Source organism: Zeus faber (genome assembly GCF_960531495.2).
Source record: "Zeus faber genome assembly, chromosome: 14".
Classification (NCBI taxonomy): Eukaryota; Metazoa; Chordata; class Actinopteri; order Zeiformes; family Zeidae; genus Zeus; species Zeus faber.
In genome coordinates, this window is record NC_137200.1 from 17,116,490 (window position 1) to 17,135,231 (window position 18,742).

The 18,742-nt window shown below is 44.2% G+C and overlaps 1 protein-coding gene across 1 annotated transcript; it reads right to left on the reverse strand.

The window, feature by feature from the left end:
• Positions 1-750: 750 nt before the first annotated feature.
• LOC307239880 (olfactory receptor 2C3-like) lies at positions 751-14,158 on the reverse strand (the record flags this gene model as incomplete). Its single annotated transcript, XM_080013458.1, has 8 exons — positions 751-801; positions 1,272-1,356; positions 5,730-5,782; positions 6,500-6,560; positions 7,197-7,333; positions 11,724-12,061; positions 13,183-13,409; positions 13,782-14,158. The coding sequence occupies 8 exons, from the start codon at positions 14,156-14,158 to the stop codon at positions 751-753; spliced, it is 1,329 nt and encodes a 442-aa protein (XP_079869584.1).
• Positions 14,159-18,742: the final 4,584 nt, after the last annotated feature.

The following is an 18,742-nucleotide window of genomic DNA, read 5'->3' on the forward strand; positions in this document are numbered from 1 at the left end:
CAGTGTCCGGCCTGGCCATCTGGGGCTTAAGTGAGACCAGCTATCCTTACCTCGGCTACATTGTAGTGGATGTTGAGTACCCAGAAAGTGTCACTGGCTCAAAAGAATCCCTCTCTGTCTTAGCATTGATCTGTCCTGGCCCCAGAACTCCAGATCAGATTCTTGTTATCCTGGTCACCAATGCCAGTCTCTTCAAGCGCTTAGCCAAGACCAGCAAAGTACAGCAAGGGTATATATTGTTCAGACTATGGGCATTAAAGCTGCCAAGCCAGTCCCAAGGAAGGTCCCAGTAGCCTGTGAGGGTGAAGAGGACATCGGATGTGTGAAGTGGATGGGCCCTGGCCCACTAACCTTACCCGCTGGCAGTGACCATCGAGCTGTGTGTCAGTTGAAGTTAAAGAAGCCATTGGACAAAGAGGTGCTGATGGTGGAAGCTTCGCCCACAGCTTCACTTCTGGCTGGCATGCTGCTACAGCCCATGATTGTGCCAAGCTCAGAGGTGGATGTGAACCATTTCCCTGTGTTAGTATGCAATGAGTCAGCACGAGACACAGTCCTTCCAGTCGAAACAGTGATGGGAAATTTGTCCTCTGCTGATTCTGTGATGCCTGCCTTGCCACCTGAGACCGAGTCAAAGACTGAGGAGACCCCAACAAAGTTTGGCCCTCGCCTTGCTTTCGGTCACTCACCCAGAGCAGTGTAAATCCAGACTCCCGGAAAAATCTGTTGGAGAGAGCCAGCGTGTTTTCTCTACACGAATGGGATGTGGGACTTGCGTATGGCGTAGAGCATCATATCAGCCTGTCAGATGCAAGACCCTTTAGAGAACGGTCGCGGAGATTAGCTCCCGCAGACATTGAAGATGTACGCAGACACTTGCAAGATCTTCTGAAATCTGGCATTATCAAGGAGTTGCGTAGCCAATATGCATCTCCGATAGTCCTAGCAAGGAAGAAGAACGGCAGTGTCCAAATATGCATAGACTACAGAACACTGAACAGTCGAACAGTGCCTGACCAAAACACTACTACCTGCATTGACGATGCGCTTCACTGCCTGACAGGGAGTAGGTGGTTTTCTGTATTAGACCTGAGGTCTGGTTATTACCAAATAGCCATGACAGAAACTGATAAAGAAAAAACAGCCTTTATCTGCCCACTAGGGTTTTATCAATTTGAAAGTATGCTGCAGGTTATCACTGGAGCACCTGCAACGTTCCAACGTTTGATGGAGCTGTAGGCGATATGAACCTGCTCCAGGTGTTAGTTTACCTGGATGACCTGATAGTCCTCACGTTTGCGGACTCCAATAAGCCTTACATCTTGCATACAGACGCCAGCTTGAAAGGTCTTGGTGCTGTGTTGTATCAAGAACACACCCAGAAGGACTCAGGCCAGTGGCTTTTGCCAACAGAAGAGTGAGTGCTACTGAACAGCGTTATCCAGTCTATCAGCCGGAATTTCGAGCTCTTAAGTGGGCGATCATGGATAAATTCCATGATTACTTATATGGAGTGAAATTTTCAGTCTGGACGGACAATAACCCACTTATCTATGTGCTAACGACAGCCAAACTTAATGCAACAGGACATTGCTGGCTGGCTGCCTTAGCAACTTATGAGTTTGACATCAAATACTGGCCCGGCAAGACATATAGATATTAGGAAATGGGAAATAGGGGATTTAAGTTTCTTTTTTTCTTTTTTTTTAACCTGTGCTATCAGCATGCTGGCCATACAACACAGAGTATTAGTATGCCATTGCATTCTGGACAGTCTGCAAGTGGAGTTCAAGTTCTCAACCTGAAATGCAACTCTTTATTAATTCTTAAATCATAAACAACTGCTGCAATAACTCTGTCCTGTGGAGTACCTGTATAATGACAAGGGAGCCTATGTGAGATTGCTGTTCATCGATTATAGTTCAGCTTTCAATACCATAGTCCCCACCAGACTGGCTGTCAAGCTGAAGGAGCTCGGACTGAATACTCCACTGTGTGCCTGGATCCTGGACTTCCTCTCAGCCCGGCCCTTGGTGGTTAGGGTGAGGAAGCACATGTCCAGCTCCCTCATTCTAAACACAGGATCCCCCAACGGCTGGGTCCTCAGCCCCCTATCGTACTCCCTGTACACACATGACTGTGTGGCCAGGTCCAGCTCCAACACCATCATCAAGTTTGCTGACAAAACCATTGTCATGGGCCTGATCACCGACGGCAATGAGAAGGCCAACCAGGAGGAGGTGGCTGATCTGTCACTCTGGTGCTAGGACAACAGCCTACACCTGAACGTCAGCAAAACTAAGGAGCTGATTGTGGATTTTAGGCGAGGATTACAATCGAGGACACACACGCCCTTGGTGATTAATGGGACTTCTGTTGACAGAGTGAGCTGCTTCAAGTACCTGGGAGTCCACATCACAGAGGATTTAACATGGACTTTATAAACAGACACTCTGGTGAGAAAGGCGAGGCAGCGTCAAAACGTACAATTGGAAATACCCTCCCCTCCCTGCAGGGCTTATACACCAGGAGTTGTAGTAGCAGAGCATGCAGGATCATGAAGGATCATCAACCCAACAACGGACTGTTCCAGCTGCTGCGGTCAGGCAAGCGCCTCCACAGTCACACAGCGAGAACAGAGAGACTGAGACAGTTTTTTCCCGCAAGCCATAAGAACTCTCAATTCTGACCTCTCCAGGGGTCCTCACTGAGCTACACACATAGGCTCCACTACCTTACTGTACTATATGTAGCATACTGTATCGCATACTGTGTCACTGTTCTGGGTTGTTCGGTGTTACCAGATTGCAGCGCCGTACTGTTGTATACTGTGATGTATTATCCCACAAACACTACCTCACTTTATTCACATGCCACTTTAATGTACATTTCTGTATATACATAATTGCCTATCCCATATACTTAAGTCTATCCCCTTTATCTATTCCATTTAATTACATTTTATTTTATTTTATTCTATAGTATTCGACTTACTGTATTACATTTTAGGAAGTTGGTCTAGTGGAAAGAAATTTTCCTAGGACATATTGTGTGTAATCACCGGGAGCGTTGCATTACATTCACTGCATATATGTGTGAAAGTATGTCTATGTATGTGACAAATAAACCTCTTGAATCTTGAATCTTGAATCTTGAATTAGGTCCAGGAAAACTGGAACTACAACTGGTCACGTGGCCTCTTCCTGTCATAATTATGGCAGCAAATGAGGGAGGAAAGGAGACGAATGCAACCAGGAGGGCGCTGGGGTGCACTTGAAGCAGGTGTGTGCGTGTGTGCGTGTGTGATGGCCCCCCCGAACTCCACAGCCCCGTGGACACCATTCGGCTGCAGGAAATCCTTGGGCACCCTGCTCTGCAGCCACAGAGGACCCCAGAGAAGCCAGAGGGCCGTGGAGCAACCCCCATGCCTACCCCGAGGAGCATGACCCAGTCCCAGGGAGCACGAGGAGACCCCGCACGCCAGGAGCGCACACATACAAACTAACCCCCAGTGCAGGCACAAGACGCAGCCCCCCAACAGAACCCGGGACATGGGCGCAAGGCACAGGCTGCGGGCCCGGATCACGGCCCCACGGCGACAGACCGCCTCCTGTCCCGCAGACCCTGGTTGATGGAGTGTTGTTCGGAGTAGGATTGGTGTGCCATTGTATGTGTTCTAAGCTAATGTGAGTGGGATTAAAATGAAATGAAGTTTTGCATTCGGTTTGTTTATTAGTAGGTGTTATAAGAATTTCGTATTTCTGTGTGTTCTCAATTGAACTAATGAAGTCTCAGTTGACATTATGTCCTAATAAGAACGTGCATAACCACGCATGTGACTACATGCAATGAACTAGTCTCAAAAAAACATATGGATCACAAAGAACTGTTTAATCATCACGTTCCAACCAGAGGCGCTCCAGCGGCTATTGACGCATGCAACAACGGCCGATGACGCAACAGAGTGTCCATCCTGGGACGAGAGTAAATAAATAGGCTCAGCTTTCTAGAGAGAACTGAGCACTTCCTCGGTAACATCATGTTGTGTTTTTGCTTTTTAACTGCTCCTCTTGTACAAGATTTGCTCCTCTTGTATAAGATAAAATACTTTATTAACCTGAAGTATTGGTCTCCGATCTCCTCTGTAATGATTAACACTGAAACATAATAATGCACTTTACGTTTGTATTGATGCTAGCCAAGTAATAAAGGGGAAGAAGGTGAATAAAGCATAAAAGTGTCCAACACAGACTGGTCATCCCATCGGTTCCTTCATTTGGACCTTTCCCTACCTAATGGAATCTTACCCTAACATAATAAACCAAAATGTAAAACATTAAACTTCTTCCCGGATTACATACTGTATATGTGCATGGTTAAGACAAACAATCTTAATTGGCTGCATATATTATGCCATCAGAGATTCATAACTTCTTTTGGAGATTTTCTATAAACTCTTCATCATGCCTCAGACTTGTTATCTAATTAATCTTTGGTGTCTTTGTAAGAATTTCCGTCTGTGTGATTCGTGTCAATCCTCGTTCTTGGCCATCAGACTCCAGTGTCGTCATAGAGTCCGGCGGTGTCGAACCTGCAACCTTGGGCACATTCTCAACAGGGGTTAGGTCATTATAATCCTCCTGATCGGGGTCGATTGGAGGTTCATAATTGTCAGCGGTACCGTCATCATTGTTGTCATTAGGTATTTTGGTGTATAGCATTGTTTTGCTCACAGTCTTTTCAATTAATCGTTGAGACAACCCTCTTATACATGGGATACAACAACAACCACACGTAGCCGCAATTGCAATCATCACATCAATGGACAATAATATTGATTGTATTGTCCCTGACCATTTTCTGAACATGTTCTCAAGTCACTTGGTAAGGGGATTCTCTATTGCGGCATTTTTTGCCAATTCTTCGGACAATGCTGTCAGTCCAACCAATGATCCATCGTAATTATGAAATCCGTATGATGTGAATTGACATTCAACCATATTAACCATCCCTCCTGTTGAGACATGGGTATTGCCATGGCTCAAAATAGCAGCCTTCATAAACAAATTGTTCTTTCTCGTCATCATTCCGTTCCTGTTTACCCGCTGTTCTACATGCTTTCATTCCATGTGCGGTTGGAATTACGCCAATACCTAAAATTACCATTAGATCTCTTCCCAGTATGTTTACTGGACAGTGCGTAGATATGGCTAGTTTTGAGCGTGTTTTTGCACCGGACACTGGATCCTTGATCCATATGTGCTCACATTATAGTTCGGTGGTTACTTGATCTGTGGCGGATTTTACTCTGAGTCCCTTTTCTCTAGATATTTTTAAACCTCCTGCATTCTCTTGTCGTACGATAGCTTTACATGCTCCCGAATCGCAGAGAAAGGAGCTTATCTTATCTCCTACCATTAAAGCCACATAGGGTTTCTCCTCATAGATATTTAGCATCATAGCTGCATTTTCCTAGTTTAATAATTTCTTCTCACTCTTTTTCCTCTAATTGTGTGTGTGTGTGTGTGTGTGTGTGTGTGTGTGTGTGTGTGTGTGTGTGTGTGTCGTGTCAGGTGTGAGTCATTGTTCAGTCTGGTTCCCCTTTCTCCTCCTCCTCCACCTCTGCCGCCTCCGTGTTCCATCCTCCATCGGCAATCTCTTGCCCAATGTCCAGGTTTGCCACAATTGTAGCACACTTTGTCTCTCTCGTGTCCATTTCTCCTTCTCACTCCACCTCTTCCACCATGTCCTTGCCAGCCACCTCGTCCTCGGGGTGCATTTCCTCGGAAATACACAGAAGCATAACCATCATTATTGTCATCCTCTCCTTCTTTCATTACAAAGCCGTCACTCACCTTTGTTTTTTTCTTTGTGCGCTGCACTTGTTCGGCATGCAGGGCGTGCTCCTTTATGATGTGCAAGCCTGCTGTGCCGTATCCGATTAGTTGCTTTTTAATGAAAGCAGATAAACGTTCAAGTAAGATTATAACTGGTTTGCCTTCTTCCTGGTGGCAATGGCATATTTTTGAGTAGTCCGCTCTGCCTTGGTAATGGTTGATGATTCTATCCACGAGTGCTGTGACGTGGGCATTCCCACAGGCCGTCACCGTGTTCTATGGGATATCCATTGTTTAAAGGCTCCCATTATCCTCTTATGAGGCACCAGTCTGTTGTTATCATACATCTTATAGCTCTTTCAACTTCCTGTGTATTTAGATGGTAACTTAGATAACAGTTGCCGAACTGTGTACGGAATTCTCAGCTGTTAGCCTGTGGATGTGGGATGCCACCGACGGCGTCTTTAACATCTCCTTCTGTCCAGGGATGATAAAGCCTAACCATCCTTGGTTCCCCAATTCCCTCTCGGGGATTTGGCATTTCGATAAGGGGAAATGTCTCAGTATTATTTATATCGAATTGGGTTAGTATCAGAGAGGAAAAAGGATTGTATGACTTACCGCTGCAAGTTATTCTTTTCAGGGTCTCGTCAGATTGGTACTGCCCTGGAGGAGCTGTGGGCTGTAGGCTGAGATGTGGTGGTTCGGAGGAGGTTGGAGGAACTGGAGCATAGAGCATTGGATGAGGAGTGAGGACAGGAGGTTCAGGATAGGGTGGAGGTTCGGGTCGGGGACCCAGAGGAACGTACTAATCATTATCCTCTCTCCTTTGTTTGTCCCGGCCGGAATAAAGAACAGGGTGAAGGTTATTAATTACCTCTGACTTTTCTTGTTCCTGTCTTTCTTTCCCTCCTGCTGCCTTTCTCTTTCTCTCCCTTTCTCTTTCTTCCACTAGTTTTCTGTCTTTCTCTTCTTGTTCTGTCTTACGATCTCTCTCTTCCCTTTTCCTTTGTTTCTGCTGTCCCTTGCGTCTTGCCTCTGCTTTGGCTAACCACACTTTCACTTACCCCTTCCTCTCTCTTTTCTTTCTACTTCTCTTTGCTCTTTTTCCTTTTTCTTTTACCAAGCTCTTACATTCTCCTACTTCTAACTTTCCTTTGATATCATAGTTCTTCCTCCACTTTTCCAAATATTTTACGTTTTTTCCTTTTCTTTGCATTTGCTTTGCATCTCCTTCATATTTTATTTCTTCTTTCTCCCTTTTACACCAACATGAACAGTTGTTGCCCATTTTTAAAGTCCTGGACTTTGCTTTCTTTCTTATAAGTAATAATTGTTTTACCTTGAGGCGTTTTCTACTTGTCTCGTTTGCTCCGTAGTCCTGGCCCTATCACTGCTCCGCTCTCCAGTGGAGCCTGGCCTCTGTTGCTCAAAACGGTCCGCAGCTGAGGTCTTTCTCTAGTCCCAGACCCTTGCAAGGTTTCAGGTCCAACGCTCTGGAGAGCAGATGCAGATATTGGGGCCCCACATTGGGCACCAATTTAATGTTAAAACTATTCATTTATAAACTTTGTTCGTGGACTGACTAATCATTACAGAGGAGATCGGAGACCAATACTTCAGGTTAATAAAGTATTTAATCTTGTAAAAGAGGAGCAATCTTGTACAAGAGGAGCAGTTACAAAGCAACAACACAACCTGATGTTAGCAAGGAAATGCTCAGTTCTCTCTAGAGAGCTGAGCCTATTTATTCACTCTGGGCACTGGGCACTCTGTTGCGTCATCGGCCGTTGGAGCACGCGCCAAAAGCCGTTGGAGCGCTTCTCGTTGGAACATGATGATTAAACAGTTCTTTGTGAGCCATATGTTCTTTTGTGACTAGTTCCGTACACGTTGTTCTTTTTCTTCATACGTAGTCATGCTTGCTTATGCACGTTCTTATTAGGACATAATGTCAACTGAGACTTCATAAGTTCAATTGAGGACACACAGAAATACAAAATTCTTATAACAGTAGGGTATTATAAGTTTCACCAAACATAGGTAAACCTTCGTGGTAGCTACCTTGGAAACCAGACCCAAACACCCCAAACATTGTGTTAGGGCGGTACACTTTATTAATCCCATTGGGAAATTAGTTCACTGAATTTACCCATCCTAGTATCAGATATATCTGGGAGCAGTGGGCTGCGGTGGACTTTTGTACCAAAACCAAAGGGCATTTTGGGCCGTACTGACAGTATGTGCACTTGGATATGGAACACCGGGATGTTGGGTTTTTGAGACGGTCGGCTCATCTTTTCACTACTGTAACCATTTAACACTCTGAAATGTGATCCTGCAATTTGAGTTACATTTTTTATTTTCTTATTTTTTTGTTTAATAGATTCTGATACCAATCTAGCCACTGGGGGTGCACAAGCCAGTACATCATCAGTGCTGGTCCCAAGCCCAGATGAATAGAGAGGGATGCGTCAGAAAGGGCATCTGGCGTAAAAACCATGCCAAATCAAACATGCGGATAACAAATCTGATTTCCATACCAGATTGGTCGAGGCCCAGGTTAAGAACGATTACCACTGGTGACGTTAGCCAACAAGGTTCCAGTGGAAATTGTGCTACTGTTGGCCGAAGAAGAAAAAGAAGAAGAAGAAGAAGAAGAAGAAGAAGAAGAAGAAGAAGAAGAGGGGGAAGGCGTGTCTGGAGTCAGCAGGAGCGGAAGAAGGGTAGGAGAGTAGAGTTGAGAGTAGGAACTTTGAATGTTGGCACTATGAAAGGTAAAGAGAGAGAGCTGGCTGACATGATGGAGAGAAGGAAGGTAGATGTACTATGTGTACAAGAGACCAGGTGGAAGGGGAGTAAGGCCAGGAGTATCGGAGCCAGGTACAAACTGTTCTACCATGGAGTGGATGGCAGGAGAAATGGGGTAGGGATTGTCTTGAAGGAAGAATATGTCAAGAGTGTTTTGGAGGTGACGAGAGTTTCGGACAGAGTGATGAGCATGAAGCTGGAAATTGGTGGGGTGATAATGAATGTGGTAAATGCGTATGCTCCCCAAGTTGGGTGTGAGAAGGAAGAGAAAGAAGAATTCTTTAGTGAGTTGGATGTAGTGGTGGAGAGCGTGCCCAAGGGAGAGAGAGTGGTCATTGGAGCAGATCTCAATGGGCATGTTGGTGAAGGGATCAGAGACATAGGTGACGAGAAGGTGATGGGTAGGTATGGTGTCAAGGAGAGGAATGTGGAAGGCCAGATGGTGGTGGATTTCATCAAAAGGATGGAATTGGCTGTTGTGAATACCTATTTCAAGAAGAGGGAGGAACACAGGGTGACATACAAGAGTGGAGGAAGGTGCACACAGGTGGACTACATCTTATGCAGGAGGTGCAATCTGAAAGAGATTAGTGACTGCAAAGTGGTGGTAGGGGAGTGTGTTGCTAGGCAGCATCGGATGGTGGTCTGTAGGATGACTCTGGAGGCCAGGAAAAGGAAGAGAGTGAAAGAAGAGCCAAAGATAAAATGGTGGAAGTTGAAAAAGGAGGAGTATTGCATGCAATTTAGAGAAGAGGTAAGGCAGGCAATAGGTGGGAATGAACAACTGCAGAAGTGGTGAGGGAGACAGCCAAGAAGGTACTCGGTGTATCATGCGGAAAGAGAAAGGAAGACAAGGACTCTTGGTGGTGGAATGAGGAAGTACATGAGAGCATAGATCAGAAAAGGTTAGCAAAGAAGAAATGGGATCGTCAGAGAGATGAAGAAAGTAGACAGGAGTACAAGTTGATGCGGCGCAAGGCGAAGAGAGAAGTGCAAAGGAAGGCATACGACGAGTTGTATGAGAAGTTGAACATTGAGGAAGGAGAAATGGACTTGTACCAATGGCCAGACAAAGGGACCAAGCTGGGAAGGAGGTACAGCAGGTTAGGGTGATGAAGGATAATGATGGGAATGTGCTGACTAGTGAGGAGAGTGTGTTGAGAAGGTAGAAGGAGTACTTTGAGGAGTTGATGAATGAAGAAAATGAGAGGGAGAGAAGAGTGGATGATGTGCGGATAGTGGATCAAGAAGTGCAGCAAATTAGCAAGGATGAGGTGAGAACGACATTAAAGAAGATAAAGAGTGGAAAGGCAGTTGGCCCAGATGACATACCTGGGGAAGCATGGAGATGTTTCGGTGAAATGGCAGTGGTGTTCCTAACGAGACTGTTTAACACCATCCTGGAAAGGGAGAGGATGCTGGAGTGGTGGAGAAGAAGTGTACTGGTACCCATATTCAAGAATGAGGGAGACATACAGAGCTGTAGTAACTACAGGGGAATAAAGTTGATCAGCCACAGCATGAAGCTATGGGAAAGGGTAGTGGAGGCTAGGTTAAGAGGAGAGGTGGGGATCAGCAATCAGCAGTATGGTTTCATGCCAGGAAAGAGTACTGCAAATGCAATGTTTGCTTCAAGAATGCTGATGGAAAAGTACAGGGAAGGCCAGAGGGAGTTGCACTGCGTCTTTGTGGATTTAGAGAAAGCATATGATAGGGTGCCGAGAGAGGTAGTGTGGTATTGCATGAGGAAGTCGGGGGTGGCAGAGAAGTACGTAAGAGTGGTACAGGATATGTATGAGGGCAGTCAGACAGTAGCAAGGTGTCTAGAAGCGTGATGAAGGCATTCAAAGTGGAGGTGGGATTCCATCAAGGATCAGCTCTGAGCCCTTTCTTGTTTGCAATGGTGATGGACAGGTTAACAGATTAAATCAGGCAAGAGTCTCTGTGGACTATGATGTTCGAGGATGACATTATGATCTGTAGCGAGAGTAGGGAGTAGGTTGAGGAGAGTGTGGAGAAGTGGAGGCATGCATTACAGAGAAGAGGAATGAAAGTCAGCAGGAGTAAGACAGAATTCATGTGCCTGAATGAGAGGGAGAGCGGTGAAAAGCTGAGAATGCAAGGAGTGGAGGTGGAGAAGGTGGATGAGTTCAAGTACTTGGGGTCGACCATCCAAAGCAGCGGAGAGTGCGGGAGAGAGATGAAGAAGAGAGTACAGGCAGGGTGGAGTGGGTGGAGAAGAGTGTCTGGAGTGATCTGTGACAGAAGGTTTCCAGCAAGAGTGAAGGGGAAGGTCTACAGGACGGTAGTGAGACCAGCTATGTTGTACGGTATAGAGGCGGTGGCAATAACAAAAAGGCGGGTGGCGGAACTGGAGGTGGCAGAGTTGAGGAAGTTGAGATTTTCAAAGTGAGAGAGGCCATATTGAGATGGTTTGGACATGTGTGTAGGAGAAATAAGAGTTACATTGGGAGAAGGATGCTGAGGATAGAGCTGCCAGGCAAGAGGAAAAGAAGAAGGCCAAAGAGAAGGTTTATGGATGTGGTGAGGGAGGACATGCAGGCGGTTGGTGTAAGGGAGGAAGATGCGCAGAACAGAAGGTATTGGAGGCAGATGATCCACTGTGGCGACCCCTAACGGGAGCAGCAGATAAAATAGAAGAATAGATTCTGATGCCGAAATGAGTTTAGGTTAAAAAATACTGGAATATTCCTTTGACTGCATTCCAAAATGCAATTTGACATTTGAAAGCCCTTATTTCCTTCCTTCCTTGTTGTGGAGGATTCCATGCACACAGCAAGACAGTAGTTGGCTTAGTCTTAATAAATTCATTGGAAAGGGATAACAGAGTCGACATAAATATTTTTCATACAATATTACCCAGCAATTTAACTAATGAACCTGGGCTGTGAAGCTGAAGGCAAGTAAAATAAAAGCCATTTTGCCACTTTCACAAAAGCATGGTTTACTCTTATGCTTACAGTATGTGTGACTAATAGAATGAGTTTAAGATTATGAATATTATCAATTTATTTGCCGAGATGCATTGATCCTCATCGAGAATTTGGGTGTCACCCTTGTTTTGATTAGTTTTATAACACTACTGCGTATATCTTTAGTGATCAGACCATAGATTATAGGGTTCATGACTGGTGGAACAATTATAAACAGTATGCTGAATAACTTCTTGAGATTATGAGATGTTGAGGGGAACCTCTGGCTCACAATTATAATTGCACTACCAATTTCAAAGAGAACATAAACAACAAGATGTGTTGTGCAGGTCTGAAAGGCTTTGCCGGACACGCTGCTGTCCCTCCCACCATTTTTTATGCAGGCTTGCAGGATTTTGATGTAGGAGAAGGCAATGACCAGGAAGGTGGCTGTACTCAAGGACCAGGTCATGCACAAACCTAAAAAGAAAGTAATTTAGAGAGAATTAGCCCGTGCAAAAATAATGCACAGTACTGGCACAGCCATTATTTAAGCCCCCTAACTCCTATCTAATACTATTTTCAGACCAAAATTAACAAGTTGAACCGAGTTTTTTAAACCCAGGTCAACCTGCTAAAAATAGGCAATAATAGGTTGCACCTTTCTCATTGGCAGGAGAAATGCAGTTTTTTTCTGGGGTGTCACATTCAACATCACAAACACGCCGGAAAAGGGGCATGTCATGGTTTCAGTGTGATTGGGAACAATACAGTCGAGGAGACAGCAACTTAAACAGACAACATAAAACTGCAAAACTTGAAAAAACATATTTTGAGCTGTTCAAAAGAATCGGATCGTTCATAACCCAACACTACAGTAGAAACAGCATGGAGCACCCGCACACTTATACTCTATGCTGCTGGTGCATACACTGGTCCTTCAGCGACCGGGAGCAGAGCTCAGTGGGGAGCGTGGGGTTTTCCACTGTGGTACCCACAGTGCGATCCCCACAGCCACAACATTTTACGGTCCCTCATGTGGAAAAAACTCAATAACTTATGATTTGGGATTTTAAATGGGATATGAAATGATGGAATGATACACAGATATTCCTGTCTATTTATGCTCCAATATTCTGAATTTCAACACATGTCGCATCGTGCAGGTAAAGGGGCCAAAATTAGCAGGTCGACCCGGGTGTCCTGTTCACATCAGAGCCGATCGGAGGTGGAGCAGATTAAAACCATGGTCTATTGCCGGGTCATTTGACCCGAGACTGAGACCTGGGTTTTTTCTGTCCCACAGTGGGAAAAGAGTATAACATGTTTTAACCAATACAAAATATGGCAAAATTAAAACGTTTTGACAAATATATGTTACCATAATTAATTTACTCCACCATTTGGTTAGAATTTTCCAAAACCCCAAAATTGACAAACTGTTAGACGTCATTTTTTTAAAATATAATTAATTATATTTCTTATAATTCATGTGATTCGTGCAATGTTCTGAACATCCCCAGTGATAGTCATATGAAAACAGGCCTTCTCTCTACATCTGCCTATTCTCATAATTTCATCAAATCACTCTAGGAACTGACCGTAGATGTTATTCATCGGAGTGGGACCACACGCCAGGTGCATGATGGAGCGGTTGCTGCAGTAGACGTGTTTGATGGTGTTGCCACACAGTGGCGTTCCCACGTTGAGAGCAAAGAGAACACCAATACAGAGCAGAGCAACCAACCAGGTCAGGGCACAGGAGAATAGCAGCCTAGATGGAGTCATAATGGCATGATACCTCAGTGGTTCACACACAGCGAGATACCTGCAAATAAAAAGAGTGAGGAGGAGTGGTGGTAACATTTAATATACCAGTTTACCAGTTATATAAGTCTTATTTCAATAGACTAGAATCATTAAAAAGCGTATATGGCTTTCATGGTTAGAAAAGCAATATATCTGTGCCATAATATCCAAGCATAACACATGCAAACCCATATACGGTAGTATAATTGAATATTATAAAATGTATATTTAATTGTGTGTGTATATATATATATATATAATATTAATGAATAAATATATATATATATATTATATATACTTTTAATATACTACATGCATGTAAAATAGCTATAATAATGCTAACACAAGACCTACAATTGTGTTCCCAATAGAGAGCCATACTATTTCACACCTGTCATAGGCCATTGCAGAAAGAATTGTCTGTGCTGCAGCCCCGTAAGTGTGCACAGAGAAGGCCTGGGCCATGGCAGCGATGTACGGGATCTTCTTCTGCCCCGTGGAGAACTGGAGCATGAGACGCACCAGCACGGCCGTACCTCCCAGCAGGTCGCATGCGGCTAGGTTGCAAATCATCACAAACATGGGTCTGTGCAGGGTCTTGTTGGCTACGATGACGCTCACCACCAAGCCATTGCCCAACAGCACCATCATGAAGTTCAGCAGAGCCAAGAAGAACAGCAGAGAGCCCTGGCCTGGTTGCACGTGGAAGCCCTCCAGCTCAAACACTATGGGTTGCTTCACTGGAGTTAACATGGTGACGTTGTCCATCCGGATCCTGTACCCTGTAAAACTCACAGTGCGGATGATGTCCGTTAGATACTTGCGGTCACCTCTTTTCCATCTCCTTAGCTGTTGGTTCAATAACAATGACTCTGAAAATGGATTCCACTAACAGTAATATTGAATTCTTTGTTTGTTCTTTAACCACAGACAATACCAGAAGCATTAATTGTATCCATGCATCATTACAATATAGGAATATACAGTATATACTGAGTAATGGGGTTATCAGGTGTGTGAGGGTTACCTGCAGAGCTGTGAATGTCTTCCCTCAGTGGCAACTGATCGGCGTTTTATAAGCGTTGTGCCCACCCACCCCTTCCACACCTCCATTCAAATCAGACTTTTGTATGGATAGAAGTAGGTATGTCACCATGATCGTGAACAAATATTGTTTTTTTACAGATCTAAGCACGAAAAGTGTCATGTGAATTCAAATAAGTTATTAATGACTGACACCAAATGTTACCAAGGCTTACCATTCTATGAGTCATTGGTTTGTACAATATGTTAATAAGTTGAAGCATAAATAAGTTCATAAAAAAACAACGTTACTACTTATTTTAATACTGTACTAGTTATTCCATAATAATGAAATCAGTAAAAATGCTATTACTCTGATAAAACTATTCAACCATAGATTTATTTTGTTATTTTAATGTTTTTTTTTTAATTGTTCCGTCTTATTACTGTAAACTGCTTGCTCTTTGGGGAGCACTTTTGTCTTGAGATACTTCTATATCAGCTCTACTGTTTAGAGTTTGCTGAAGTTCACTCCCAAAGCATGTTACTTTCGTACAGGGGCCAAACAAAGGTGTTGAATTTACGATTGTTGTGTACATTGACTGGTGTTACCCTCCTGTCTGAGGGACTATGCCTAACGACTGACTTTTGTCTTCACTCAGATCAGCTTAAAGAGCTCTACCTTCATACCCATCCTCAAAATGCCCCGCATCTCGGGACTAAATGACTTCAGGCCTGTTGCCCTGACCTCCCTTGAAAGACTAGTGCTGGCCCACCTGAAAGACAGCACAGACCTATTGCTGAACCTCCTGGCAGTTTGCCTACCGAGCAGATCGGCAGAGGACACAGTCAAGATGGAACAGGAAGAGCCCCCCAGAGCCCCTCCCCCCAATCATACTGGAAAACTCTGGGATGGCTGTGGAGACCTTCAAATTCCTAGGAACGACAATCTACCAAGACCCAAACTGGGAAACAAACAAAGAATGGTTTAGGCATCTGCCACAGGCTTCCCTACAGCAGGTGCTTCACAGCCACCAGCACATTAATTCATCCAATGCATATTGTGGCACTTTCTCCTACCCAGGTGTCATGTTCACCTCTGAGACACAGAAGACCTGGGGGTTGTAAACACCAGTTTATTGTAGAGAGTTGGCATTAGCCCAGGAGCAGATAGACATGTCATGACAGGGTTCCTATCCTGAGTGTGTGTGGGGATGTTTTTTTTTGACCTGCTGCTTGTTAGACCAACCAACGAGTAACAGGTATGCAGCCACGTGGCTGCTCCAACCACATACCAGACACATTCAAGAGCTGAATTACATTTTACCAGACGTTTTTATCCAAAGCGACTTACAACTATTCAAACACCGTCGGACACAGCCATCAGGAGCAATTAACGGTTAGGTGTCTTGCTCAAGGACACTACAGCATGCTAGCAGGAGGAGCCTGGGATCAAAGAAGCAACCTTTAGATTACTAGACGACCAGCTCTACCTCCTGAGCTACCATCCCCATATACTGTTTATTTTACCACTACCTTTCCAAATTCTATCCCCTTGCATATGCTCCTTGCCCATTGCCCATTCCAAAAAAACACATTATTTTTATTTTTATGTATCAAGAATTCTACTATATTACACTTTGTGTAAATATGATGACAGTTTGTTTCAGGTTATTAATTAGTGAGTGAACAGCCTCGCTGCACACACACACACACACACACACACACACACACACACACAGTCCAGTTTCCGTTTTTTTACCTTAATCACTAAACTGATCCATTGAAACACAAGCATGAAATATAATATTTTGTACACTATTTCATCACAACTGCTTTGATACTGACAATTAATGCATTTCAGATTGGTTGAACCCATTGGGTTCATGAATTCAAATGAAAAAATATGTTTATTTTTATTTATTTTATTGTATTTTATTTTATATGAATGTATTTTTTATTTAACATAATCAAAGCTCTACGTGGTGTGGGGGTGTTGTGGTTTGAGCAGCCACACCTGTCTTGGGTCTGGGTAATTGGGCCCAGGATCAGTGTGGCTGTACACCTGTTGCTCATTAATTAGTTGACAGGTAAAACCCTCATCCCCCCTACACACAGGAGAGGAGCCCTTGTCAGCTGCTCCTAGGCTGATGCCACCTAGCCTACTCTCTACAATAAACTGGTGTATTTTCAACTCCATTGTCTATATCTCTCTGTTGGAGGGCCCTGAAAACGCCACTCGCAATGTCTTTGTGACATGGATATATATATAAACTATATTTACTGAATATATATAAATATATATATCTATATATACCGATCAGCTACAACATTAAAACCACCACCAATAACAACTAATATTGTGTAGGTCCTCCGTGATGCCAAAACAACTGTGACCGGTGGAGGCATGGACTCCACAAGACCTCTGAAGGTGTCCTGTGGTATCTGGCACCAAGATGTTAGCAGCAGATCCTTTAAGTCCTGGAAGTTGCGAGGTGGGGCCCCCATGGGTCGGGCTTGTTGTTCCAGCACATCCCACGGATGCTCCATCGGATCGGACCCTAACCCCGCCCATCCACATAATGTAGAAGAAAATGCCGACGTGCCCATTGTAGGCACTTTCAGCGGTTGACAGGGGTCAGCATGGGCACTCTGACCGGTCTGCAGCTATGCAGCCCCATACACAGCAAGCTGCGATACATTGTGTGTTCTGACACCTTTCCATCATAGCAGCATTAACTTTTTTCAGCATTTTGTTCTACAGTAGCTCTTCTGTGGGATCGGACCAGACAGGCTAGACTTCGCTCCCCATGCGCATCATTGAGCCTTGGGCGCCCATGACCCTGTCTCTGGTTCACTGGTTGTCCTTCCTTGGACCACTTTTAGTAGGTACTAACCACTGCATACTGGGAACACCCCACAAGACCTGTCGTTTTGGAGATGCTCTGACCCAGTCGTCTAGCCATCACAAAAAACAAAACCAAATTAAGGGTGGAAAATATGAATAATCCACAAAATGGCTGTGGTCAGGTAAGGTCAAGTCAGTCTTCTTCTCAACGTGGTTTTGTTTGCTGTTGGCTGTAGAATCAGTTTTTTACTTTTGATTTTTACTGTTTTTTTCATTGGCTATCTTTAAGTTTTTGTCCTCCGATGTTAAGGTTAAAGATAAGGTTCAACATTTGAACTGTGCTCAGTTTTATAGTTATATTAACCTAAGTGTGTGTGTGTGTGTGTGTGTGTGTGTGTGTGTGTGTGTGTGTGTGTGTGCACGTGCACTTGCATGCTTCTGTGCAAAACAGTATGTCCTCCACGGTGTGTCATCGTGTTGCATTTAACCAAATGGCCTTCCACTGACAAGTGGTGAATGAGGTACTCCTTTTAGATATTTTAGTGAGGAAAAAGTACAAATACCCTGACAAAAAAAGTATATAACTACTTGCACTTATGTTTATCCAGTGCCTGATTTGTTCTTTTGCTTGGCTTGCTTTTGATAAATGTATTTATTTTAATAAAGTAGTGGAGAAAATTTTCAATTAAGTGCTACAGTAACTTGAAAAAAGTACGTGTACTTGGCTACTTTCTGTCACTCCCAGTGACAAACAGTTAATAGAATTAGCTGCATGGTCTCTGAGGAGGGACAACCTCTTTCCTTTTTTCCATCCCTCCCAAATCCCAAAACCCCTGTTGGTCTACCTCTCCTCTCACTGGGCCCGAATAACTGATTTGGACTTTAGAAGTCTTGTCTTAGGTGTGTGTGACCTTTTTAGACATTTTGACCAGGGGTTTTGGAAACAGAACCCGGGTGTCAACTCCGCAAGAATTCAACTTCACACTTGGGCATTCAACACTTGGAGGACAGATGGCAGTAAGGGAGGGAGAGAAGGATGTAATCGTGTGTGTGTTTGTATGTGTGTGTGTGTGTGTGTGTGTGTGTGTGTGTGTGTGTGTGTGTGTGTGTACATATTCTTTCTGTTGCAAGCAATTGTTTAGCCAAGGGTTGGCTTGTGCTTAGCCTGACAGGCACCAACAGGTCATAAGAAATCCATGCAAATCATAGTCGTCATCATCATCATCATCATCATCATCATCATCATCATCATCATCATCATCATTATCATCATCCTCAGCATCATCCTCACCATGATCATCATCGTCCTCATCAAAGTCTTGCTGATGAAGTTCCCTCATCCTCACACACACTCAGGAGAGGAGCCCTGTCATGACCTGTGTCCGTCTGCTCTGGGGCTTGTTCTATCAAGCTTGTGTGTTTTCTACCCCATCGTCTGTGTCTCTGTGACGGAGGTCCCTGAATACGCCACTTGGGTGGCG